Here is a 26,312-nt window from a genome sequence, read left to right as displayed (position 1 = left end):
GAAGATACAGCTCAGTAAGCTGACCTCTAGGCACAGAGAAAGCTCAGTTCAAACAATGCTTTTTACGCTGTTTTTCTGTTCATCCTCCAGAGCACTGGGATTGGAAGGGACTTCAGGGAAGGATCACAGTCACTGACCAGCTACACAGTTCATATCAGAGCAGTCATTCCCCACCCCTTTTCCTTAGTTTCTGTTTAACTGCAAGCAAGCCTGGCTTCAAAACTCAAAATGTTTTGAAACATTTAAAATGGTTTGATTGCCCTCATTTTATTTTGAAGCTGTTTCAAAGCCTTTCATTTTGTTTCAATTTCACTGTTTTGAGCTCGAAACACATTGAAACAGCCTTGAAATGAAACACCCTGTGGCAGGGCACTGTTGGTGCCTGCCACTTTAAGGGCTGAGCCAAGCAGCCAGCAGGTGCTTGATTGCGGCAGCCATTTTAGATCTCTGGCAGTATATATAAACAGAGCAGTTTGCTGCTGGCAGGGTAGATGGAAACATTGTCTGGCTGCAAGTCTGTATGAAACATCTTGGAGGTAAGGGCAAGAGTGTATAGGGATGGTTTGTATTGGGCATGATCTAAAACTGCACCCTGCTAGGAGTGGCTGGCCTGGTGGGACTCCCAGGGGTGCAGGAGCCCCCAGGAAATACCTGGCCAGTTACCACCCCAGTGAAAGGTGGGTCAGGACATCTTAACCCCTAGCCCCCACATCACTGTGCGTACAAGGGAGCCAGGCATGGCTATAGCCATCTGAGCCCAGGGAGTGTGTAAGACCCATAAGGGGCTAGGCATAGCTATAGCCACCTGAGAACCACTGAGGAGGGAAGTCCTGTAGCCCCAGTGAGGTGGTGGAGATGAGGAGCCCCAGTGAAGGGGCAGGTGTGGAGCCCTAGTGAAGGGGTGGCCCCAGTGAGGGGGTGGGTGTGGAGCCCCAGTGGGGGGGGTGGCCCCAGTGAGGGTGCTGGTGTGGAGCTCCAGTGAGGGGGGAAACCAGAGGGCTGGGAGCCGTGTGTGTGTGTGGAGTTGCCTGGTGAGGGGCATGGGGTCAGAATTAGCCCAGGGTTTGGCACAAGGCAGGACCACGCAGGGTAGGGGAACCCGCAGGAACTGAAGGGACTGTGTGGCGAGGCCAGCATCTGAGTAATGAAGCCTGATGGCTCAGGGGGATTGCTCAAGGAGGAGCAGGGTGGTGGAGTGTGGCCCAGTAATGGGCAGTATGCCAGAGGCCCTGGTGAGAGAGGGGTGGAGTGGAGGAGGCCTCCTGTGAGAAGGAAAGTGGTATGAGTGTGTGTGCACTCCAACTTTGGAATTAGTTTGCTCCGGTCTCAGGCCAGGAGTAATTATATCACCTGGATACCATCTGCAAGGCATGGGCTACAGTGTAGGGAAGTAACGGAGCTGCAGATAGCACCCCCTTGCATCGGGGCAAGAATGGGCAGCCTCTTGCCTTAATAAGAACCAATTAAGAAACAACAAGGCGTGGCAGACGAGGAGGCAGGTGGTTGGCCCAGAACAGGTGGGCGGGCCAATGGCAGACTGGCCCTGAGAATGCCCCATGTTACATACCTGTTGAAATTTTGCACAGCCCTTCTAGGCACCATTTTGATTTAATCTAGGCCGTTTGTTTTCTTGATTGTGCAATACATGGGGCAGGTGCCAGATTGCTGATTCAGTGTAGGGTGATTCTCTAAAAGGAGGATACCAGTGAGATTAACAGAGGGCCATGGGAACTGCCTTACACGGGACATATTTGGAGAAAACGTTGAAAATGACACCACTTGGTGTTGAAATAAGTGCTTGCCTTTTGTGGAATTAGATTTTTTCATCTCCTTTCAGGTTTTCAGAGGATGGCTGAAGGGTCCTCTTCTGCTGTATGAAGTAATGGCTTTCATTGTGAACAGGAGTACAGAAGAAGTGTTTTGAATACTCACGGTTAGATATAACATATTGTCTTCTTCCATCAAACTCTGAGCTGCCAGGTGCGTCTACTCTGAAAATGAAAGAGGTGAGCAAATATTATGCTTTACATATGCAACATAGGTTACCCCTCTACCAAGCGGTAGTCGCAGATGGTTTGCTTCCCTGGGATACACATCCCCATCTCAAAACAGACATTAGTGCCTTATTCTGAAGAAGCAATTCTACACCAGGAATTTACTCTGAGGTTAAGGCAGATAACAAACTCTCGTACTAGTAACAGCACCCCCAGAAGAAAACAAAGCACAAAGATAACAACAACGTTAGGTTTCCTCAAGGACCAAATAAACTTTGATAAGAAAGACCTATTAACCAATAGTTTTAAGTTAGTGTAATGAGTTTATAGCAGATTTTTACTTTTAGCAAAAAACATGTGGAAATGTATGACAGAACTGCCTGGCTACAACCACCAAAACACATATCATCTGTAGTAGGGCTGTGCAATGCTTCAGTCGCTGATTTGATTTGGCAGAGATTCGGCCCGATTCAGTGGCCGAATCTCTGAATCTGAATCAAATCAGGAGACCCTTTAATCTCTCTGAATTGAATTGGAACACTCCAAATCGATTCGGAGATGTTTGGAAAGATTTGATTATTCGGACATACTCAGCTTTGAATGCTTTTTCTACATACCCCAAGGTAGCAGGCGGCTCATGAATGCTAAGATGCTGGGGCAGATGGCGCATCCCATGGGAGCATGGGGAGGTCCCCAGCGCACTTGGCAGTGGATCTGGAAGTGGACCAGAAGCACTTCCGGTCCACTTTCATGTCCACCAGGGAGCGCATGGGGAACCCCTCCTCCGTCCCCTGCGACTGGTGCCTCCTGGGTTGTACTTACACTGGGTTTGCCACTGAGCATTGTCGTGGAAACACACACAGAGTACTTTTGGGTCAGGTCAGCAGAAGCTTTTATTCAAAAGAAACTACAGCTGTAGGGGGAGTTCCAAAGTGACATGGATTTCCCAAGCACTTGGAAGGGGTCCCCCCCCCCCAAGAGCAAAATCAGGAGGCTTATATACTTTTTAACAGTCGCTTACAACTCACGTGATCATATAGTGAAATTAGCATGAAAAGCGGCTATAATATTACTTCATTATTTCTTTGCTGTTATCAGGATGGGAATTATGGGGGAGATAGGGTTAGTTCACAAACCTCCTTCTTGCACCTGGAAATCTACTTTGTACATACTTTTTTTTTTACCTTCAAGGCCGCGGTGAGCGAAGCATTTGCAGAAGAGTTACAAAGAACAAACACTTGCCCTTATCTGTTCTACTGTACCGAGCCAGCAATTCTACACAAAGCGGTTATGTCATCTTATAACTAAAATAATCAAAGTTTAAGGCATATATTTTTTCTGATTCCACAGCCCCCCCCTTTGAGACTATTTAGTCTCACTTTAGCCTTAAATTTCCATTCTCATGAGCCCCTCTATTTCATCATGCAGCCTTTCATGTTTTCTTTCAATCTGCTCACACTTTTGTAACACCATTATTCTAGACTCTGCTGTGGGTTTTCTTGCCTTGCTAAAGCTTCCCCTGCTGGCTTTCACGCAGCAGAGGATCAGTTGCATTAAGACATAGAACATTATCAGAACTATCAAGACAAACAATATTCCATACAGGATTTTCTTGCCAAGGGCCCCGAAATCTGGGAGCCAGGAGGTTAGCCAAGACCACATTTCTTCTAGACCCCAGTCAGTATTTTCTGAGGCCACTTGATGTAGGACCCTTAACTGATTTCAGATTTTGCGAATGTCAGTTTCGATTCGCATGTCCTGATTGACATAGACACAACAGGTGGAGTTTACTAAGGCACATACTCCTCCCTGGGATACCAATAGGTAATCTAGGGCTATGCGGTGTTGTATAGTTACTTGTGAGATCTGGGAGATCTCTTTTTGCAGAGCCTGAATTGCATCCGCAGTGGCATTTCCCATAGCTTCCATTGTGGCTGAAATGTTAATTATGGCTAGTTCCAATTCTCTTACTCCAAGCCACGGTATGAAGGTTCTCACAAATCGATGGAACCCTGTGTTTCTGGTAGCTAAGGGGTTAACTGCCCTTTTCATGTGATGGTTGAAATTTTTTACTTGTTCCAGATATATTGCACTATGCATTTCGAAACCAGGGATAACACGTCCAAGAGTGCATGCCCCCACCCAATTCCAGGGCAAGATTTTATGAGCCCTGTTTCCGCAGAGCCAGTAAAGGCCTGGGGCAGAAAGGGTACTCAAATCTCGACAGTTGTTGTGCCCTATCCGGCACTTTCGATTGATATGCATCGTATAGGACGGTCCACGTTCAGCTGTTATTCTGCTGGACCGAGATATATTACAAGAAGTAAAATTGGAGTGAATGTAAAATTCTGATCTGTTTGCAATGAGAGCAACATGAGGTTCCTTAGAAAAGTTGTAGACCATGAATCCTGTACAATTGAGAGAGGGTACGTTACCCAACAGGATTCCACTGGTGCTACTAGGGCTATAATCTAGAGTAGTTAGGCAATGAGGGTAGTGTCCTACAGGTGTGGCTTTATTATAAGCTCTGGTGTTGTTGGATATGTAACAGAAAGGCGCCTCTACTCTTGGGGAGATTATCCAGTCAGCAGGGGCGGCCCTCCATTCTTTAGGAGCGGACCGATGGGCAGCTAACGAGTAGTGTCTAACGAAGCCGCCGTTTATTGTTCCCCATTGCTGGAGGGATATTGGTACTCCGATCATTGGGATTCCTTGGTGTAGGTGTGCTGGGCTGTGAGAGCATATCCAGCAGTCACTTTTATTTCCAGCTTGAGCCACCGCATGGGAGAACTGCAAATACAAATTTTTCTCCCACCCCCCTTGGGTGATACTGAGATACCCAAGCGTGATATATAAGGATATCAGTGCCATTTTTAGGTACAGGAGGGACAAAGAATCTTAACAACAAACATAACCAGCACCAGTAAGAAAAAGAACACTACCAGCCAAACCCAGGATGGCAGCCAAAGTCTTTCTTCGTCCTCTGGGCTCAAGTTACCTAAAGGACTGATAATGTCGGCTCTTGGTCTTGATCGAGGTGGTGATCTTCCGAATGGGAGCATTCACTTTCTTCGAGGCCGAAGATGATATCTTCGTTCTTCAACTGATGAATCCGGCTGGGCTGAGGTGTTGGGTGCAGGGGAGAGGTTACTAGCACTTGCACCCTGATGCTCCTCACTTGCCTGAGTGAGGTCCTGAGGGTCTTTGTCCTTGGCCTCAGGGAAAGATCCCAACCTTGGTTGGAATACAGCTGCTTCGGGGTCCAATGGAGGTGATACCTTCTTGCAGTGCGAGGCGTGAGTCCACGTTTGGTGACCTTGGCAACGAACAGCAGAATTAGTGGTTAGAAGTACCTGGAAAGGTCCTTTCCATCTGGGTTGAAGTGCGTTTTTCCGTTGATAGACCTTTACGTAGATCCAATCCCCTGGTTCGAGGTTGTGACAGGGAACATCCGGTGGTTGAGGTAAGGCTTCTTGGACCTGTGAATGAACAGACCTGGCATACTTCATTAATGCCTTGCAATAATTTAGTACAGTTTCATCAGTTAATTGTAGGTCTGTTTGGTGAGGGGCAACAGGTGGTGTAGCTGGCATCCTCATGGGTCGTGCCATGAGTATTTCATAAGGGGTTAGGCCATGTTTTCTGTTAACAGTGTTTCTAATGTGCATAAGAGCAATGGGCAGTGCATCAGGCCATTTGAGGCCTGTTTCAGCACAAATCTTCGAAATGCGCGTTTTTAAATCAGAGTTTTTACGTTCTACAGCACCACTTGACTGTGGATGATAACTACAGTGTAGGTGTTGCTGTATGTTGAGTGCTTGGCAGATGTTTTTTACTATCTGTCCTGTGAAATGGGTGCCACGGTCACTATCTATTGTGAGAGGCAATCCAAATCTAGGGATGAATTCTTTGAGCAATTTCTTTGCTACAGTGATGGAATCAGCACGTACGCATGGGTAGGCTTCCACCCATCCAGAGAACACATCAATAATAACAAGAATGTATTCATAAGAACAGCACTTAGGTAGCTGCACAAAATCAATTTGCAGATTTACAAACGGTCCCCATGGAGGGGGATGGGCTGCGGGTGTCGTTTTTACCCGTTGCCCAATGTTGTGAGCTAAGCAGATGGGACAGGAGCTACAGTACTGTTGTGCCATGGAAGGAAAATTTGGGGCAAACCAATTTCTTTGTACTGTAGCAATCATTCCTCCTTTGCTCGTATGGGCCACAGAGTGGGTTAAACGAGCAAGATGTGGCAAAAGCTCTCTAGGCGCCACCAGGCGGCTGTCCGGGGAGCGCCAGAGAGAGTCGGGGTGCAGTGAACATCCTGCACGCAGCCAGTCATTTATTTCCTTTTTTGGGGCCTGATTTTGAAGAAGGGCCAGACTTGAAAGGCTAGCCAAAGGAGACTGGTCTGCTGAAAAACAAACAAAAACAGAGTTAGGAGCCTGTGGGCCAGAAAGGGCCGCATTTCTGGCAGAACGGTCTGCCAGATCATTTCCTCGTGTGACATCATCAAACGGTTTCTCATGAGCTTTACATTTAACAATAGCAATAGCAAGAGGCAATTGAACAGCTTCTAAGAGCGCTTTTACATAACAACCATGACTGATTTGGGTCCCTGATGAAGTGAGGAACCCTCTTTGTTTCCAGATTTGTCCAAAATCATGAACAACACCAAAAGCATACTTAGAGTCAGTATAAATGGTTGTGGTTTGATTTTTTGCAAGAATGCAAGCACGTGTTAAAGCAATGAGTTCAGCAACTTGAGCAGAACGAGCTTGGGGTAAAGAATAGGCTTCCAAAACAGCATACTGAGTGCATACTGCATATCCCGCAACTAATTTGCCTGCATCATTTCTAAGACAGGAACCATCAACAAACAAAACAAGGTCAGAGTTCGGGATAGGAATGTCCTTGAGGTCAGTTCGAGGGGTTAACAATTGAGTTGTGATAGACAGGCAATCATGAGGCTCACCATCAGAGGCAATAGGCAGAAGTGACGCAGGATTCAGAATTGAACAGCGATTTAAGGTTACATTTGCAGCTGACAGTAGAAGTTTCTCATATTTAGTAAGACGGGAATTGGAAATGTGCTGAGTTTTGCCCTTGAGCAGAAGGGCCATCACAGCATGTGGAACTGCAACGGTTAAAGAGTGTCCCAAAACTAGAGAATCTGCCTTTTCAACCAACAAGGCAGCAGCTGCAACTGAACGGAGGCAAGGAGGAAGTCCCGCAGCTACGGGATCAAGGGCAGAGCTGTAATATGCAATTGGGCGATGCTTTTCACCATGCAGCTGAGTGAGTACTCCTAAAGCGATTCCTTCCCGTTCATGACAAAACAAGGTAAAGGGTTTCTTATAATTAGGAAGTCCAAGAGCAGGAGCAAGAGTGAGGGCTTGTTTAAGGACCACAAATGCTTGTTCGGCTTCAGGAGTCCAAGGGAGGGGTTCCGGGGTGGTATCATGAGTGAATGCTTGCAAGGGTTTTGCGAAAGCAGCATAACCCAGGATCCACTGTCTACAATAACCCGTTGCACCTAAGAATCCCCTCATCTGTTTTCTAGTCATAGGTTTGGGAATGTTGAGGATAGCTTCAACTCTACTAGGGGAAAGGTGTCGTTCTCCTGCTGAGATATCATGCCCTAAATAATGTACCTTAGACTTGCAGAGCTGCAATTTAGATTTTGAGGCCTTGTGGCCTTTCTGAGCTAAAGCTGTGAGGAGTGTCAAAGTATTTTGCTCACAGGCCTCTAAAGTGGGTGAGGCTAACAATAGATCATCAACGTACTGAACAAGGGTGGACCCCCCTTTGAACATGATAGGATCCAAATCTTTTTTTAGGATCTGGGAAAACAGGGTTGGGGACTCTGTATATCCCTGAGGGAGTCTTGTCCAGGTATATTGAAATCCCTGATAAGTAAATGCAAACAGATACTGGCTATCCTTATGAACAGGGATAGAGAAAAAAGCAGAACAAAGATCCACTACTGTGAAATATGTAGCATCTGAAGGGATACAGGAAAGAATAGTGGCAGGGTTAGGGACCACGGGGAAAGCGGGTAACACAGCGGCATTTACAGCTCGAAGATCTTGCACAAAGCGATACGTATCTTTACCAGGTTTTTTGACAGGTAGGATAGGTGTGTTGCAAGGGGAGCGTATTGGGACAATAATCCCTTGCTCAAGGAGTGAGGAAACGACAGGCTTGATCCCTTCCTCAGCTTCCTTTGAGATGGGGTACTGTGGGACACGAGGAAGTGGCTTGGCAGGGTTCAGGATGATACGCACTGGTTCAGCACTCAGCATGTGCCCCACTTCATTCACATGGGTGGACCACAGCTGTGGAGGTACTCGTGCCAACAGTTCCTCTTGCAAGAAGGAAGTGTCAGAATCAGAGTACTCCTGGGTTAGCAAAGCCACAAGCTCGGTTTCCCTATGTTCCGGTACCTCAAGGTAAACACCATCTGGGCTACAATAAATCACGCATCCCAGTTTACACAGCAAGTCCTTACCAAGAAGGTTGACAGGTGCACAGGGGCTAAGAAGAAAGGCATGATTTTCAGACAAAGGGCCAATAGAGATGGAGACAGGTTCAGAGACGGGATGTGGGATAGGTTGTCCGCCTATACCGACAGCATTTACAGTTTCAGGAGAATAAGGTAGAAAAGGAAACTCAGCAGCCTTTAGCGTGGAGCGGGACGCTCCGGTGTCGACAAGACAGGAGACAGGTTTACCAGAAATAAGGCATTCAACAAACGGACCAGATTGGTCAGTAGCAAGCAAAGGAGCAATGATGTCACTGTCCCTCAGGCTGCCCTATTTAACACTGGGAAAATTGACAGGAAGTGGAGGTGGGGGCTGGGGTCTGGGTCCTTGGCCGGGGCAGTTGGGGCATTCTGATTTCCAATGTCCTTCTTGCTTGCAATAATGACATTGGTTCCCATAGCCTGGGTTTTGTGGGCTCAAGGATCTATCTCTTCCCCTGAATCTACCCAGGCCTCCCCTTCCCCGTCCTCGTCCCCTTCCTCTACCTGGACCCTGCAACTGAGAAATCTGTAAGGCCATTAACTTAAACTCGGCACTGTCTTTAGACTGTTCCAATTTGTTATGAAAATGGTTAGCCGCAGCAAGGACTTTGGTCAAATCTTTAGTTTCCCAGCCAATAATTACTGTTTGAATTTTCTCAGCAATTTTAGGGTTAAGTCCCTGGACGAATGCTGCCACTATTGCTTGTTTAGCATTTCCGACTGGGTTATCCATTCCTGAGTATCTTTCAAATGCCTGTTTGAGGCGTTCTAAATAGTCACTGGGGTGTTCATTTTTGTTTTGTTTACAGGTATTTATTTTGGTCCAGTCTGCCTTTTTTGGGCAAATTGTGAGAACTGCCTGAACCAAAGCATTTCTCTTGTCAATAAAGTCTTGGCCAATCCCTGGGTTTTGATCTGGCCAAGTACAGGCAGTGTACAGACGTAGCATAGTCTCCTTGGGCAAAATGGATCGCATGAGCTGATTAATGTCAGCCCATGTTGGATTATAACAATTTATAACAGTCTGCAATTCTTCCTGAAATTTTTCTGGGTCTTCCCTGATTTTTGGGAACTTTTGAGTTAAATTGTAGAGATCACCTGGAGTCCAGGGTGCATGCACAGTTACTATATTTTGTCCATCGGTGCCAATGCCTGGCATTTGTCTTAGGGGGTAAACTTGTGCAGTTCGGGATCTCAGATTGATGGGAGATCTTTCCATGCCTATTCCCATTCTTCTAAATACACCTGTGGTGGGTTGTGACCCAGGAGTAAATTGCCACACTGGTGATGATTGAGTGGCAGATATGGTGGATGAGTCTGGACTATTAAGCTCCGTGGATGGATTTACTGAAGGAGCTTCAGCTAATGGGTCACTAGCCTGGGCTGCAGCCTGATGTTGAACCGGTTGTTGCTGATGTGGGAGTCCCAGGAGAGCGGGGTTCGAACAAAGGTCAAGGATATCCTCTGCTGGCTCCGGTGGTGGGGGCGCCCCGGGCAATGCTGGATACATTGGAGCGGTGGCCAGCGTGTAATTTGGGGGAGCAGCCAATTTCTCCCGAACAGCTTTTAACTGCTGTTTTAATTTTTCTTGAGAGTCTTTTAGGCTCCTAGTTTGAGATTCTGTCCGCCTTTTGGACATTTCATCATACCAATAAAAGAACGCGTCCCACTGGTTTTGTGGTGTTTTGGATCCACGGGACTCTAACGCCCCTCTCAAGTGCACTATTTTATCCTGATCAAATGTTCCTTCCTGTGGAAAATGTTTCACAGGATCATCCCTAGTATACCAGTTCCACTTATCCAGGTACTTGCAAGTCTCGGGAGAATAGTGTGTGTACATAAAGTACGCCGGAGTCCCCTTAGGGGGGACAGGAACCTGTTTAGACTGACTTGTTCCCATTTTCAGTCACACAGGGAGACGTAGGAGAGGCTTATTTAGGATGTCCGGGCCGCTCAGTGCCTTGCCCCGCAGTTTTTCACTGCCCAGACAAAAGGCTTCTGACCCGACACCGGCTCATAAAATAAAAATGGGGAGGGAAACACTAGAGGGATCCTTTCACTCCTGCTTTCGGCAGAAGCTACTGGGACGAGGGGTTTGGAAAAGACAAAATCACTCAGACGCCCTGTCCACTGGGTCACGAGGTTCCAGTTGGGTCCCCTTGCTTTCAAAACTGCCCTGTCAGGCAGAATTGGGGCGGCTGAACCCAACCGTAGTCTCAGTCCTGGTCAGTGGCTCATATTTCTAAATACACACACACATGCACATTTATTCAGTCAGCCAGACCTCCTACCCCACACCGCCTTAGTTAATTAACTACAAGCCCGATGTGCTGTTGGATGAAGGTGCCTCAAACAGTTTCTCCCTAAAACGTACGTTACCAGACACAAAATGGGATCCTTTACCAGACAGAAAATTTTAGCCGGCAGTAAGGTTCAGACTGACCTGTTTTAACAAGGTTCAGATCCAGTTACCACAGCCAAGTTGGGAGCCTACAGGCAGTCCTCCTCCGAAACCCCAATAGAGATTTTGAATTAGGTCTCTTACCTCTCAAGTTTGGCGCCTCAGGGTTCGGGGGGGGGGTAGCCTGCGGTCCTCCTTCCTCAGCCTGTGTTCTGGATCCGAGTCACGGCACCAGGAATTGTCGTGGAAACACACACAGAGTACTTTTGGGTCAGGTCAGCAGAAGCTTTTATTCAAAAGAAACTACAGCTGTAGGGGGAGTTCCAAAGTGACATGGATTTCCCAAGCACTTGGAAGGGGTCCCCCCCCAAGAGCAAAATCAGGAGGCTTATATACTTTTTAACAGTCGCTTACAACTCACGTGATCATATAGTGAAATTAGCATGAAAAGCGGCTATAATATTACTTCATTATTTCTTTGCTGTTATCAGGATGGGAATTATGGGGGAGATAGGGTTAGTTCACAAACCTCCTTCTTGCACCTGGAAATCTACTTTGTACATACTTTTTTTTTTTTTTACCTTCAAGGCCGCGGTGAGCGAAGCATTTGCAGAAGAGTTACAAAGAACAAACACTTGCCCTTATCTGTTCTACTGTACCGAGCCAGCAATTCTACACAAAGCGGTTATGTCATCTTATAACTAAAATAATCAAAGTTTAAGGCATATATTTTTTCTGATTCCACAGCATGCAGGCCCCCCCCCCCCCCACATTCCTGTGGGACCCTCCATTCACTCCACTATTGCAGCCTCCACAAGTCATGCCTGGTACCTTGAGGTATGTAGAAAAAACATTTAAAGCTATGTCTATGGCCAAATCACTGATTCTCCAAATCAGCATCAAATCTTCAGATTCAGATTTGGCCGAATCGAAATGGGACAGTGATCTGAATCAACAAATAGAATCACTGTCCCCAGTTCGGGCTGAATCCAAATCCGAATCAAATACAGCCTGTTTCACACAACCCTAATCTGTAGTGATCTGCATGGAAGATGCAGGAGACTGTGAAATAAGTCAGACTGTTTGCTCTTGGCTTGAGTACTAGCTGAAGTTTCAGCACTGCAATAAATATCTCTTGATGAAGAGAAAGCTTAGTTTTAGAAATGTGTAGCTCTCTCTTGTTACTAGCACATGGTCTGTGAAGTATAATCTATATATAAGTCATTTAAATGTTATTGTATTTTTTCTGATTTGGGATGACAGCATAATTTGAATTTGATACTTGAAAGAAACATGAGCTTCTACCACTTCAATTAAAGGACTGAGGCCCCAGTTCTGTAAGTTGTTTTGCATGGCTGGCTCCCCATTGATTTCTGTGGGTTTCCATATAGAACATTTTGCAGATCTAAGACCTTCAGCTGGATGCAGTCGCAGAGTAGCAGTGTGTGAGGAATAGCTGTTGGTACAGTATAAGGATGTGCAGTGCAAGGTATAGCTGCAGAGACTAAAGGCCATCATCTATATTGTAAACTGGGGTTCTGGGCAGCAGATGACAGTCAACCCTATCCCCTAGCTTCTATTGTGTTAAAGATCTGTAATATTTAAATGGTGATGGTAATATAACTGTTAAAGATGTTTCTGTGCTTTAATTAGAACACAACCATGTTAAACCAACTAATTTTAAGGAAGAGATAACAAAATTAAAAATCCCTCATGTCATCATCATAATGACCAGGGGTTGTCAACTGGGGGTACACGTATGCCCAGGGGTACTTGGGAAGGCCCTAGGGGGTATGCATGGGCATGGAGCACCACCACCCCACACTGCTGCCTCCCAGGAGTAGGGTTGGGGCATGGCGAGGGCAGCTGCACCCTTCTGCAGGCCTCACAGGTGGACGCAGAGTTGGTAGGTGGAGCTTGCACGTGGTGGCAGCCACCTCTACCCACCATCCTGTGCTGCTGCCGCTCTGCATCTGGGTGTGTGCGCCCCCCACCCCCTACTCCACATCTGGGAGTGTGCCACCCTCCCGCCCCCCCCCCCAACTCTGTGTCTGGCTGCCAGGGGTACACTTACTAAAAAAGGCTGAAAACCCTTGATATAGACCATGCAGGAGATGCATGGGCCTTTGTCTTCCTCCCATGGCTGATTCATCTCCACTGGCATGTAAGACCCCTTTCAGTCCCACCTCTGTTATCATACCTGGTCAACCATGTCATATAATCCTTTGCATAAACTGATCAATTAATAAATGACCAGAACATTAAAAGAGGCAGATGTAGGAACAACATTGAAGAATGTGCCATTGTTGACTGACATGCCTCCCAAGCAGTACCACTTCCTGGAAATGGTGCTTCTGAAGAATAACGTGACTAGGTAATGTTCTTCCAGGACTCTAGAATCAAGAGGGTACAGGGCCTCAGGTTTGCTCAGCTGTACTAATCATTCTTTATCTCACATTAATTACTGCAGCTACTTTCAGAGCCCTATTTTCTATTGCCATGGTTAATCCTTTCCTGGAGGGCGACCAGAGCCAGAGTAACTTCCAAGCAGCAATAAATTTTTCTGTCTCTGCTATTTTGAATCTGCTGAAAGGCTAGCTCTTCATGCTTCTGGACCATTAGTCTATCACTCTGATAGGTAATGGTGCCTGAAGTGATTCATGCCCTTTCCCACCTATTTCTCAGCCTCCTGTACAAAATCCAACTTGTGAGTCATGGTTTTTAAACTGTGGGAAAACTAATAACTAAGAATGAGCCATAGAAAATATGAACCCTGGTGGAACACTAGGCAAACAGATTTTTGTCACTAAGGTCTGGGTTATGAGCCATTCTCTTTTGTGGAGTTTGATGTACAGGAGAAAAAGAGGCCAAGGTAGAAGTTCAGAGTGGATACAGGGTTTCTACTTACTCACCCCATTCACTATCTATGCCAACTGCAGGATGTACATAGCAAATAACGCTTAGAGAAACAGGAACAATATGTCTGGTTCATTCAGAGGCCATAGTTCTGATTTCCATGAGCAGCAAACAGCCAAAGTCTAAAACTAAAGTTGAAATGGGTACCTTGGGCACAGGGGAAGCCATGACTTCCAGTTGCTGCTCTGCTGCTGTCTAGATTGGAGCAGTTTCCCAGTGAGAGCTGTTTTCTTTGTAGCTTTCCCACTGCCAAATCAGTTCCTGGGGCAGTTATCTCAGCTGCTCTGCCCTAGATATGCCAGTGTTGAATGCACTCTGCTTGCAGTGGTCCTCTCCCCTTTCCAGGACAGCAAAGCATACTGGCCTATGGAAAGACAGTACAGTTCACTCCTGACCCTGCAGTATTGCCACCCCTGGTCATTCCAGCATTTGGAGGCATGCAGCCAAGAACAGTATGAATTTAGTTTGTTTGTTATCATGTTTGTTTGAATTAGTTACATATGTGTAAACATGCATGTGGACACCCACACATGACCTTGCACATGCATTTGTACACACATTACTTTTCCTTGCCTTCTGGTGTGAGCTGTTTGGGGGTCACATTTAAGGGTTTTCTCTACAGCCATAAGAGCTGGAATTTTATTTCCATTTTTTAGGTGAAAGCTGAGTCTGTCATACAAGTAGGATTTCGGGCTTTAAGAAAAACATCACATGCCTCCATTGAAAAAATCACTAGCGTGGACAACTCTAAAGAGGACCAAAGAACTTACAGTATACTTTCCTTTTGATTCCAGTGCCAGGTGTGAACTCTAAGCTCTTCTTGGCACTGGACCTTGACTTCATGTTTCCCTCTGGCCTCGTACCTTGGGTTCTCGGTTACACCAAGGCACAGTGTGTATAAAATAGCCTGAGAGAGGATGGTTGTGATTTATACCTTCATAAAGTGAATATAATGATACCAAAAGACAGAGAAAAATGAATTCCTTAGGCTTCCCCATGGGTAAGAACAGCGGAATGAGATGTAAAAGTACTCCACGAGTTGTATCTAATGGGGTCAGAGCCTTAGCTGAGGTAAATCTATGTGGCTTTTCTTACTTCATTAGAGCCTCTCCAAATGGACTTCAGCTGAGGATCTGGCCCTGATGTTGTTTCACTTTGTGACGACCAATTTTGGTCCCTATAGACAGGAACCTCAGCCCTAATCTTAATAATATTGTGAAGACAGCTGTGATGCCCTGTTTAGTCTCATTATCCATAGAAGTTACAGGTACCTGGGTCACTCTTCCTAAAATTGTAGTAGCAGTCGTGGACTGTATGGGAGTTAATGGCTCCTCTCCCTTGCCTTTTATTGTCATCTTAAATGGTAAGGTTTCTCCTTGATGTAAACTTACCCTCAGGAGGAAGAAGCAGAGAGAAATGCTGCCTCTGCTAATGGAGCCCTTAGACAAGCATACTGTCCTTAAGGTGTATTGGAGCTAATGGGTACCATATGCTCTAACTTTGAGCTTGAGCCAACAGAATAGCTGAGGTCAGGATCCTGACAAAAGGAAGAAAGGGGAGGAGCAGAGTATGGACCCCGGACTTTAGAAAAGCAGACTGAAGACTGCCTCAGGAAACTGATGGGCAGGATCCCCTGGGAGGTCAGTCTGAGGAGGAAAGGAGTCCAGGAGAGCTGGTTGGTTTTTAAAGAAACCTTACTGAGGGCACAGGAACAAACCACCTCGATATGCAGGAAGAATAGCAAATGTGGCAAAAGAGAACTCATCACTGAGCTAAAACACAAAGGCTAGAGACAGCAGAAGTTCAGTGCACATAAACCACTTTCAAAATGGCTGAAACCAATTTAAGATAAACTTGGATGGATGTAGTATCAGACTTAACATCTGGGGGCTGACTGGCTGGGCAGCAGCTCGGCAGAAAAGGACCTGGGGGTTACAGTGGACAATATACTGAATATGAGGCAGCAGTATGGCCTTGTTACCAAGAAGGCTAACAGCATACTGGGCTGCATTGGTAGGTGTGTTGCCAGTAGGTCAAGGGAAGTGTTTATTCCCCTCTATTCAGCACTGGTGAGACCACATCTGGAGTACTGTGTCCAGTTTTGGGCCCCCCACTACAGAAAGAATACAGACAAATTGGAGAGAGTCCAGCGGAGGGCAACAAAAATGGTGAGGGGGCTGGGGCACATGACTTACGAGGAAAGACTGAGGGAACTGGGGTTATTTAATCTAGAGAAGAGAAGACTGAGGGCGGATTTAATAGAGGCCTTCAACTACCTGAAGCAGGGTTTGAAAGATGATGAAGCTAGACTGTTCTCAATGGTGGCAGATGACAGAACAAGGAGCAAGAGTCTCAAGTTGCAGCAAGGGAAGTTTAGGTTAGATATTAGGAAACATTTTCTCACTGCGAGGGTAGTAAAACACTGGAACAGGTTACACAGAGAGGTGGTGGAAGCTCCATCCTTGGAGGTTTTCAAAACTTGGCTGGACAAAGCATTGGCTGGGATGATCTACTAGGGGGGAAGATCCTGCTTTGAGCTTTGGGGTTGGACTAGATGACCTCCTGAGGTTCCTTCCAATCCTCATTTTCTATGATTTCTATGAATGGCTCTACCTCACTAGACAAGGCCTGAAACCTGATCTGCTGTTAGCAGGATATTTTTCTGTTTGCGATCTATAGGTGTACATCCTGCAGACAGCTACTATTTCAGCCTTCACTGTCACCTGTTCCCAGATTGTCACACAGACCTGGATCTCTTAAGCCTTGGCAGAGAGTATTTCAGTGAAGAGAGGAGCTGTTGTCCACCTAGTCAAGTTTAGTATCCTTCACCTCCTGGAAGCAGAGATGACACTGCATTGCTATTTAGGGACTCAAGAACAAGCTCTTAATTGTTTCCTGTTAATGCATTGTACCCTGTAACAGCATCACTCCTTCTCTGCATCTGTGTGTAATCGATGTTCATTTCTTTTCTTGTCTCAATATTTATCTTTGCTTCCAATATGCCCTTTCCCTGTCTCCCCTGACCCCATCACTGTCCTGGTTATTGGCTTTCTTGTAAAGGTCTGTTTTCAGAATGTACAAGAAAACGTCTTCTCTGAATCTCATCAGCAGTTAATGTACAAGAATTGCCCGCAACCATAACAATCTAATGACTCCTTGTGCATTGCTAGTTAGAGCAGTGGTGGAAAGCAGGCTGGAGGGCTCTGTAAAGGGCTTATAATTTGCTTGTCAAAGGGAAATAATTTTATGTTCAGTCTTGGAAGAAATGGTGTGTAGAGGGGGTGTGCATGTACAATTCTGTATAAATGTATGCCTGTGGAGTGGCTAAAGAGTGTGCACACCTGTGTTCCCTCCATAAGTAAACTGAATACTTCACCTTACTTTATGTATTTATGTGTATTAGGGTAGTGCACCAGTTGTAGGCCAGGACTCTGCCAAGCTAATAGAAGAAGAGATAAAGAAGTATGGAGATGGGGAGAGGCTTGGTAGAAGCAGCACTATTTTCAGCAACTGGTGGAGCTCTTGGGTCAAAATAAGTTGTGGGGCAATTAGACTGAGATGCCATTGACTTCAGATATCCTGTACAGTTCATGGTGATGGTGCATTGACTCAACCTGTGAATGGATCTCTCTGCTACTGGATGACTATGTAAACAACAAGTATTCCACCTTAACCTATTTACAGGTGATTTGGTTAGCAGTTGAGGTGTATTTGAATTTTAATGGAGACGTCTCAAAGAAGCTGAAACAGGCAGAGTGACAATATAGGATGGTGGCAATGGGATTCAGAAATGAGATTGGGTAGAATAAGTAGGAGGCATTAAAGATAGTCTGTTGGAGGAAAAGAAGCATCAGAGAGACTGGGCAGTAGGGAGAATAGAGGGAGACCAGATAAAAATTTTGCTGGGGAGAAGCTCTGGGAAAAATACTAAAGGAAGATTGTGGGGAGAACTGGGGACAAGGAGGAAGAGTCAAGGAAGGGGATGGTAAGACTGTTGAAAGATGAGAGAGAATTTGGTGGAGGGAGGAAGAGAGTGACTAAATGCCTATTCAGAACACTCTTTCAAAGTATGGGGGAGTGTGGTAGGAAACACTGTTCCTTCTCTTTTCCCAGAACCTGTGGCTTTCCTCTTCTGGTAGTGCTAGCAGGTGCTACAATGCCATAAATGGATGAGAGAGCCTTGTTTCCTTTCCCTGGGCTAACATAGCAGAGTTCTCCTTCTAGCACTCCTCCTTTATGGCCAGTGCAGTGAGAGTTCCCTTTCTGCATCCATCTAACCCAGGGGTGGGCAATTATTTTGGGCAGAGGGCTGCTTACAGAGTTTTTGCAAGCTGTCGAGGGTTACATGGGTAGCCCTGCCCCCTGGTCGCTATCTTGGGACTGGAAGTCCAACCCCCTAGCCCCTGACCTTTGCCACCAGAAGCCCCTCCCCTTGCCTCCGGAAATACGCCTTTCAGTAAGGAGTTTTGAAGTAAAATACCCAATTACATTCTAAAAAGTGAACATCTACCACGTTCATTAATTTGATTTAAAAAATATTTTTGTCCTGATTTACATGTGTTTGTGTAGTGTACATAGAGGTGATCACACAATAGCTTAAAATGAAGTCTGCCTTTTGTAAACTGTGGGGGTGTGGGGAACATGGGGGTGGGAATAGGTTTGTGGGTGGCTGTGGGTATGTGGGGGAGGGTAGAGGGTGTGGGTGTGTGAGAGGATGCTTGTGTGGGATGAGGGAGTATGTGGGTGTGTGTGTATAAGTGGGGTGTGGGTAGGTATGGGATTTGTGGGGGAAAGTGCGTGGGGGGAGCATGGCTGGAGTGTAAGGGGGTGTGGGTGTGGGGGTCTGCATGTATGGCAGTGCAAGGGGGATTGTGGGTGCATGTGTAGGGTGGGGGGTGCTTGTGGGACTCGCCCTACAAGCATACACTCTCTAGCTCTCTCTCTCTCCTCCTCTCATTGCGCGTGTGCACACACACACACACTGTGTGCTTCCCTTACACACTCCCTCTACCTCCCTCATTGCACACGCACACTTTGTGTTTCCCCCAGCACACACATGCACACACTCACACTATGTGCTTCCCTCTGGTTCTGAACCGGGGTGGGCAAAGTGACAGATCTGACCAGCAGCTGGACTCCATTTCCCAGCAGCCCCTGCCCCATGTCACTGCAGCCAGTTTCCATGGAGGTCCCAGAACAGTGGTGCCATGGCAGTGTGGGTCCAGGATTTCCATGGAGATCAGCCCCAACAGCCCTGGCAGGGCATGGGGTAGGGCAGGGAGCTGATCTGTGGCTGGGGCTGGTAACTTTTTTTCTTCTGATAGTATGGTGCAGAGCTGGGGCAGAGCCATGATTCGCTGCCTGCACGCCCCTACCTGGGGCAGCTCTGCCCTGGCTCTGGACCATGCTGTCACCGCTGCAAGATCCTAGCCCCAGAGCAGCTCTCTGCCTAGCTGTGCACCCTGCCAGTGGTGCTCAGGTCAATCTCCATGGAAACTCTTGCCCCACTGCTGGGGTCTCCATGGAAACTGGATGCAGAGATGTGAACACAGGCTGCTGGGAAATGGAGTCTGCCGTGGGCCCAATCCAGTCCATAGGCCAGACTTTGCCTGGCCTTGTTCTGACCAATAGGGAAAGCAAAATGACACTAAGAAATGTAAGTGATTTGTTTCAACATCTTGCTTGTAAGGAAAAATCTCTCAGTTAGAGGGGAGGGGGAGCAGTGCTACTGAAAGGAAAGCAGGTGGGCAATGGTAAACTGTTCACAAATTATTTATTTGACTGTTGATTAGGGGAAAAGTTCATGAATCATTTATCTGTAAATATTTCTGTGCTCTTTGGTTGAACAATGAGAAAATTTACTTGCAAATAATTAATTTGATTGTTCTTCAGGGTAAATTTCATCTAACCCATTATTCTTGTGTTGTATTTGACCAGCTTTTCAACATGGTATGGATTTAGACAGTGAGCTATCAATCAGTTATCTGAGACCAGCAGGGAAAGGGGCATGATAAGGGTTATTGCCACTAAAGCTAAGCATGAAAAACTACAACTGCCACAGACTTGGAAATAAAAGCTTCACGTGGCATTTTTTATTTGCCTTCTGCTGTGTCTTTGTTTTTCAAGGGATTGAAAGAAACACAGTTATTTGTTGGGTGTGTAAAATTAAACAACAAGAATCTCTGAATGGAAGCTGCTTCTGATTTCTCCTCATTTTGTTTTTTGACCCCTGGTTACATTACTCTTCAGCATCTTCATAAGATGAGGGATAAAACATGACATAACTAAGATGTACAGTGTGCTTTTCAGCTAAACTGCAGGACTAGCAAACCATTACCATCATTTTTGTGTTTTTTATTTGAAATCATAAAGAGTTAAGTGCAGCAGTTTGCTATGGTTATTTTTTTTTCTTCTTCTCTGAATAAAAAATGAAGAAAGACTGTGGCAGTTAATTTAATAGTTGGTGGGGAAAATATACTGATCTGTGACATCATTAATTGAAATGAAGGGCAGAGAATGTTCTGAGCTGGAGAAAAGAAAGGGAAAGCTCAGCAAACGACATTAAATAACAAATGAAATCCCAGTGCTCTGAGTGGCTACCAAGGTAATTTCTAGATACCTTACGGCATGTCTATATGAGATGCTAACTGCGCTGTAGCTGAATAACACTGTGCAGTAGAGCATCACAGCACAAATAGTGCTAATATGTTACTGTGCAGTATTATTAGACTCTTGCTCAGTACTGTCACTAAATGGGCATTCACTGGCACTACTGCACAGTAACTCTGGTTACTGTGCATTTATTTAATACTTGATTGTACAGTAACCACTGTATAGTAGCATCACATGTAGATGGCCCTATGTGGTGATTTTTAATGGGAGGGAACAGAATTGCAGAGGGTTTATTGTTAATTATTCTGCTTTTGTAAGTCCTTTCTTCAGAAGATTTCAAAGCAGTTTGCTGGCATTCGTTAATAAAATGTTACCATACCCTGGTGTGTAGGTCTTCTTCCTTGTACTCATTTTAAGAAGCAAGTAATTGGTGCATGGAGCGGTTGAGTTTCAAATTCCCAAATGGACATGTCTGTTAAAGGTAGCCTCCAAATATGTAGTTAGAAACCAAAATGCTCTTTTAGGTATCTTTTTATACAATGAGGCCAAAAAAATGCAGTATAGGTATCATGCTGGTTAATGAACAAACTCAGCCAGTGTCTCAATTTAGACACATCATTTGGAAATACAGCCTTCAGTGAGGTCCCCCAAGACCCCAAAAGGTAATTCCACAATACATTACACTTCATTCCTAATATTTTTTTTTCTGACATTCTACCTACTTTTTTCTTTGCTTAATTTTCTCCCCATTACCCCTAACCTACCTCCTGTGGAAAATCTGCAACTATTCCTTCTTTTCCTTGGTGATTCTACTCTTCAAATATTTGTAGCTCATTATTCTATCACTACTGTTTACCCTAATCCAAATTTAATTTTAATAAATTCCTTCTTAGAAATCAGAGCTCCAATTTAATTTATCATTGTTGATTTTATCCACACTCCTTGACATCTTTCTGGAATTGAGGATGTGGTATTGTAGCATTTCTGTATTCCATCTTTCCCAACAAATGATGGAGAGTCACATAAAATATCTTATAAGTGGGCCTGCATGTGAACAGATTATACTATGTGATTTATTGAGTGTAACTCTGTCCTAGCAAGATACTCATCCCATAGGTGGTTTGATTGAAGTCATGGGAGTACTAGAATCATTAGATTTGGCACGTGCTGAAGTGCTTTAGTCACAGTGGACTTCAGCTGGCTAGCACTTCTGTTTATCCATAATCTAAAGTCTATGTCCAATTGCTTAATATATTTTACCAATATATTCTTACAAATTTCACCTATACAGTGTTATGGTAGGTACTATGATGCTGTTACTGAAGTCTGGTCATTGATCTTTATTTTGTTATTAGCATAAATGGAGAGCAAGCTGTTACTTGGTGCACTGCACCTGTGGTTGGTTGTACTTATACATCACTGGAGGGGGCTAACATATTTAACAATTTCTTTGCCTCCATTTTCCTGAGCGGGGACCAGATCAGCCCATCCACCAGGACCCCCTCACGCCCCGGGGGAGGTGCACCCAGGCCCAGGGTCAGTGAGGATCTAGTCAGGGAACTTCTGGAGGGACTGGACGTATTCAAATCAGCTGGTCCTGATGATCTCCACCCCAGAGTGCTGAGGGAATTGGCAGAGGTCATTGCGGGACCCCTGGCATGGCTTTACAAGCACTCGTGGTGCTCTGGTGTGGTGCCAGAGAACTGAAAAAGGGCCAACGTGGTTCCCATTTTCAAAAAAGGGAGGAAGGAGGACCCAGGAAACTATAGGCCAGTTAGTCTTACCTCAATCCTGGGTACGCTTTTTGAGAGAATTATCCTGACGCATGTCCACGAGGGGCCAGCAGGAGAGGTTATGCTTGGGGGCAACCAACATGGGTTCATTAGAGGCAGGTCCTGTCAGACCAACTTGGTGGCCTTCTATGACCAGGTCACAAAAAATCCTTAGACGCAGGGGTAGCAGTGGACGTAGTCTTTCTGGACTTCAGGAAGGCCTTCGACTCTGTCTTTCACCCCATTCTCATTAAAGGATCTTGGAGTCATTATTGATGCCAAAATGAACATGGGCCGGCAGTGTGGGGACACGGTCAGGAAGGCCAACCACACCTTGTCATGCATCCACAGATGCATCTCAAGCAGGTCCAAGGTGATCCTCCCCTTCTATTGGTCAGGCTGCAGTTGGAGTACTGCATCCAGTTCTGGGTGCTGCGCTTCAGGAGGGATGTGGACAACTTGGAGTGGGTCCAGAGGAGGGCCACCCGCACAATCAGGGGGCAGCAGGGAAGGCCCTATGAGGAGACGCTAAGGGACCTGAACCTGTTCAGCCTCCACAAGAGAAGGCTGAGGGGGGAATCTAGTGGCCTGTCAGAGGGGACCAGCAGGCATTGGGGGAGTCCCTGTTCCCTCGAGCACTACCAGGAGTGACTAGAAATAATGGTCACAAGCTGGCAGAGGGTAGATTCAGACTAGACATCAGGAGGCGTTACTTCACAGTCAGGGCGGCTAGGATCTGGAATCAACTTCCAAGCGAAGTGGTGCTGGCTCCTGCCCTGGGGGTCTTTAAGAGGAGGTTAGATGAACACCTTGCTGGGGTCGTTTGACCCCAGTACTTTTTCCTGCCATGGCAGGGGGTCAGACTTGATGATCTGCTCAGGTCCCTTCCGACCCTACCAACTATGGAACTATATGAGTAGATTTTACCCTTCCTTTGCCCCAAGAGCAGAGGGAAAAATTGAAGAACAAGTTTGGAGAGTGGGAAATGCTGACATCTAGAGGGCATCATCTCCTTGTGTGGATGCTTTCACCACTGGAGCAGGCAGTCATTTGACATCACTATGGTTGTTAGTATCACTGCAGGTTAAGCTGAATTTGCAGACACAGAGAGGTTGCTTGGTGCCTCTGTGAAGAACCATGTTACAATAGCTCTGATCAGCTAGGTTTCGGATTCCGTGGATTTGATGACCCTATTGTTCAGTTTGACACAAAGCCTTTAGGATTTTACCATTGCTGAAGACATGGGGGTCTGAGAAGAGCTTTAAGAAGCACCATCCTTCCCCAAGGAAATTGCTTTGAAGGTACTGACAGAGATAAAGAGAAACCTGTACCCTAATAAGCATGTTATGAAAGCTGCAATGACAGAGGCATTCTATTTAAACAGGGATAGTGCTTTGCACTTTTACAGTACCTTTCATCTAATGGACTCATATCACTTAGGGAATGGTGCTCAGAAAGAGCTATGGGGCATCCTCTATGCTTCAGGTTAGGCAGGGTTAAATATTCTACAGTTATAGGGAAATACAGCTGTGGGTGAAGAATAATTGTGCAACTATGGGTCTTTTTAAAAGGTAGTGTGCTTTGAAATGTGAAACTTTAGGGGTGGAATGTTAGCATAGAAATTAATTTTTAGACATCATTTGCTATCTGGTTAGAATAATTGCTTATTATCTGCTTCCCTGGGGTTTTAAAGTTTTGGAACGGAATATTTGCATCTCAGTTCCTGTGTAAAGGAAGGAGAGAAATCATACTGTTTTCCCAAGTCCCTGCTTTAGTTATCAGAAATATCAAAAAGAATTTTTTTAACTTCAGAGAAGTCAGTTTCTCTTATACTTAGGGGTCAAGAAATTCAGTGAAAGTCTTTGGATTAGCATCAGGCTTTCATTGCTCTTTTTTATGCTCACTGGCACTACTGGCATTTGTTGGCTCTGAGATCTTGTATTACACCATGTTGTCAAATAAAAATAAGGGCTGAGGCTGCTGATAGCCCCAAATGGTTCCACTAATTCTCTTCCATAAAAGACAGATCAACATTTAGATGCTATGGAGAATGGCACTTGAGGAAAACTTAATGCAAATGGAGCAATCTAAATATCTTATTTACAGACTTAACAGTTAGGTATGGATAAGCCATGGTGACCACATGTGCCACCAGTAGCCCAAATTCAGATTAGGTTAGTGTATAAAATAAACTAACCTAGTTTAAAGCCCTGGTTTAAAGCCAGTGTAGGCCAGATTTTCAAAAGCGCGATTATCTAGCAGCTTGACTGCATCTGGGGCCTTAACTGGAAGCTGAGCGCTTTGAAAATCCAGCCCCAACTAATCCCCAGGCTTAGTTTCTTCTGAAGAGAAGGCTAGGGATGGAGTTGCAGGATGAGGCTTGAGGATATATTAGAACTCACATACTATTATGGTGGGCATCACAGAAGAACTGGGATAGACACATGCATAGTTCTGTTGTGGAATCTGAACCTGAACTTTACCTTGGTGCTCTGTGTCATCAGTGTCCCTCATTAGAAGGAACTGGCGAGAGGGAAGGAACCTTAGGAAGTAACAAGAATTACTTCTTTGGAACATGGTGTTACACTTATGGCTAGAGACAACAGTCAGGATAAGGGATCCATTGTGTTAGGCGCTGTGCAAACAAATGAAAAAGTCCTTGCCCCTTAAATAGACGAGACTGTTCAAAAGTGGGCAAGAAGTGCTGTTGTCCATAGGGAAGTCAGGCAGTAACTTGCCTTAAGTTGGATAGAAAGTCTGTAGTATAGCTGGGAACCCAAATTTCTTGAATTCAGATCCAGTATTTTAGCAATAAACACAGACTCCTTCCTCTGTGGATTTGTCAGAACACATATATCTTATTCTTAGACTAGAAATTCTGTGAAGCAGAAAACGTAACACTTTGTACATGGTGTTGTACAATGGCATCTGGTATTGATTTGGACCTCTGAGTGCTCCCGTAACATAAATGTTAAATAATTATTACCACTCAACAGATAACAAATTTTGTCACAGGGTGTGGAAACAGTGACATTTTTCTCTCTCTCCTTTTTTGTAGTTAAGAATAAACACTGCTATAAACTTTGCCAATGTAAAGCAACTACAAATTGAGGCATTATTTCAAGTTATTTGTACCACAATTTTATTGCCTTCACAGTTATTTACTGTATGTAAATAAGCTCCACAGTGTTGAGAAATGTTCTACTATAACTCAGTTATTTCAGCATTAAAAAGAAAAAAAAATCACCCAAACCCCTGAGTTGCAGCCAGCAAGAAAAGATTGTAGATAATATAATGGATTTTTTTTCTGTTATAGGATTAGATTTATTTGAAAACAATACACTTCCCTGAAATGCTGAGATTTGCTTCCTTCAACTACCTGTATTGTCCTGTAAAGCTGTAATTACTGTTTTTCATTATATATTGTGGTGCAGGTGGAATTATTAAAAGTTAGATGCCTGAATGTAGATTCTGAAGCAACAAGAATTTCCAGCCAGTGGAATAAAGGATGTTACATGAAGAAGGATATTGCTTTAGAAGAAAGCTCTAACATCTTTAGACACAAGCAATTACGTGCAAAGGGAGCTGTGGCAATACAAAGATAAATGTAAAGTCCTTTTGAAATCTTGCTTCCTGTACTCCCTACATGAATATGGACTGTAGCATGATTGTCTAATTTTCATAGGGATTAATTTTCCTCCCATTGAATGTAATGGCAACATTCCCATTCATTTAAATGGCAACAAGACTATTCTTTAGTCATGAATAAAGCTCGCCAAATAATTATTGATGGCTTTGGTGCCATATTTCCAAGAAAATATTACTCAATCGAGCGCACATTAGGCCTATGTGAAGCTTCGGGTGCTGATTCAATTCAAAGGAGATTTGGCTGAATTCAGTGGCCAAATTTCCAAATCTAAATTAAATCAGGGGACCAATGAAAAGGTCTGAATCAATTCAAAGCTCAGCTCTCTGAATCTTTGGAAAAGATTTGAAGAGCTTCGATGATTTGGGCAGTCCCTGGTCAGTGCAGCAGGAAGCTTGAGCTGGACTCTGAGCTGGTAACTACTAGGGGCAGAGGAGGG

General features: G+C 45.1%; 1 protein-coding gene and 1 long non-coding RNA gene across 2 annotated transcripts; one reads left to right on the top strand and one right to left on the bottom strand.

Moving 5' to 3' along the window:
* Positions 1–492: 492 nt before the first annotated feature.
* On the top strand, positions 493–25,993 carry LOC132243376 (uncharacterized). The gene is made up of 3 exons (XR_009454915.1): positions 493–536; positions 1,838–2,006; positions 25,662–25,993. It is a non-coding gene; the product is annotated as an uncharacterized LOC132243376 (long non-coding RNA).
* On the bottom strand, positions 2,880–11,666 carry LOC132252428 (syncytin-1-like). Its single transcript, XM_059733218.1, has 2 exons — positions 11,072–11,666; positions 2,880–5,473 (listed from the first exon to the last, which is right to left on the bottom strand). Exon 2 carries the CDS (start codon positions 4,863–4,865, stop codon positions 3,717–3,719), a length of 1,149 nt encoding a protein of 382 aa, XP_059589201.1. The 5' UTR covers positions 4,866–5,473; positions 11,072–11,666; the 3' UTR covers positions 2,880–3,716.
* Positions 25,994–26,312: the final 319 nt, after the last annotated feature.

Source organism: Alligator mississippiensis, chromosome 9 (assembly GCF_030867095.1).
Source record: "Alligator mississippiensis isolate rAllMis1 chromosome 9, rAllMis1, whole genome shotgun sequence".
In the NCBI taxonomy this organism is placed as follows: Eukaryota; Metazoa; Chordata; order Crocodylia; family Alligatoridae; genus Alligator; species Alligator mississippiensis.
The sequence above is the reverse complement of the archived record's forward strand: the minus strand, read 5'-3'. Positions and strand labels throughout refer to the sequence as shown.

Coding starts and splice junctions, on each gene's coding strand:
- LOC132252428 (XM_059733218.1), bottom strand. CDS start 4,865: ATGGCACTGATATCCTTATATATCACGCTTGGGTATCTCAGTATCACC.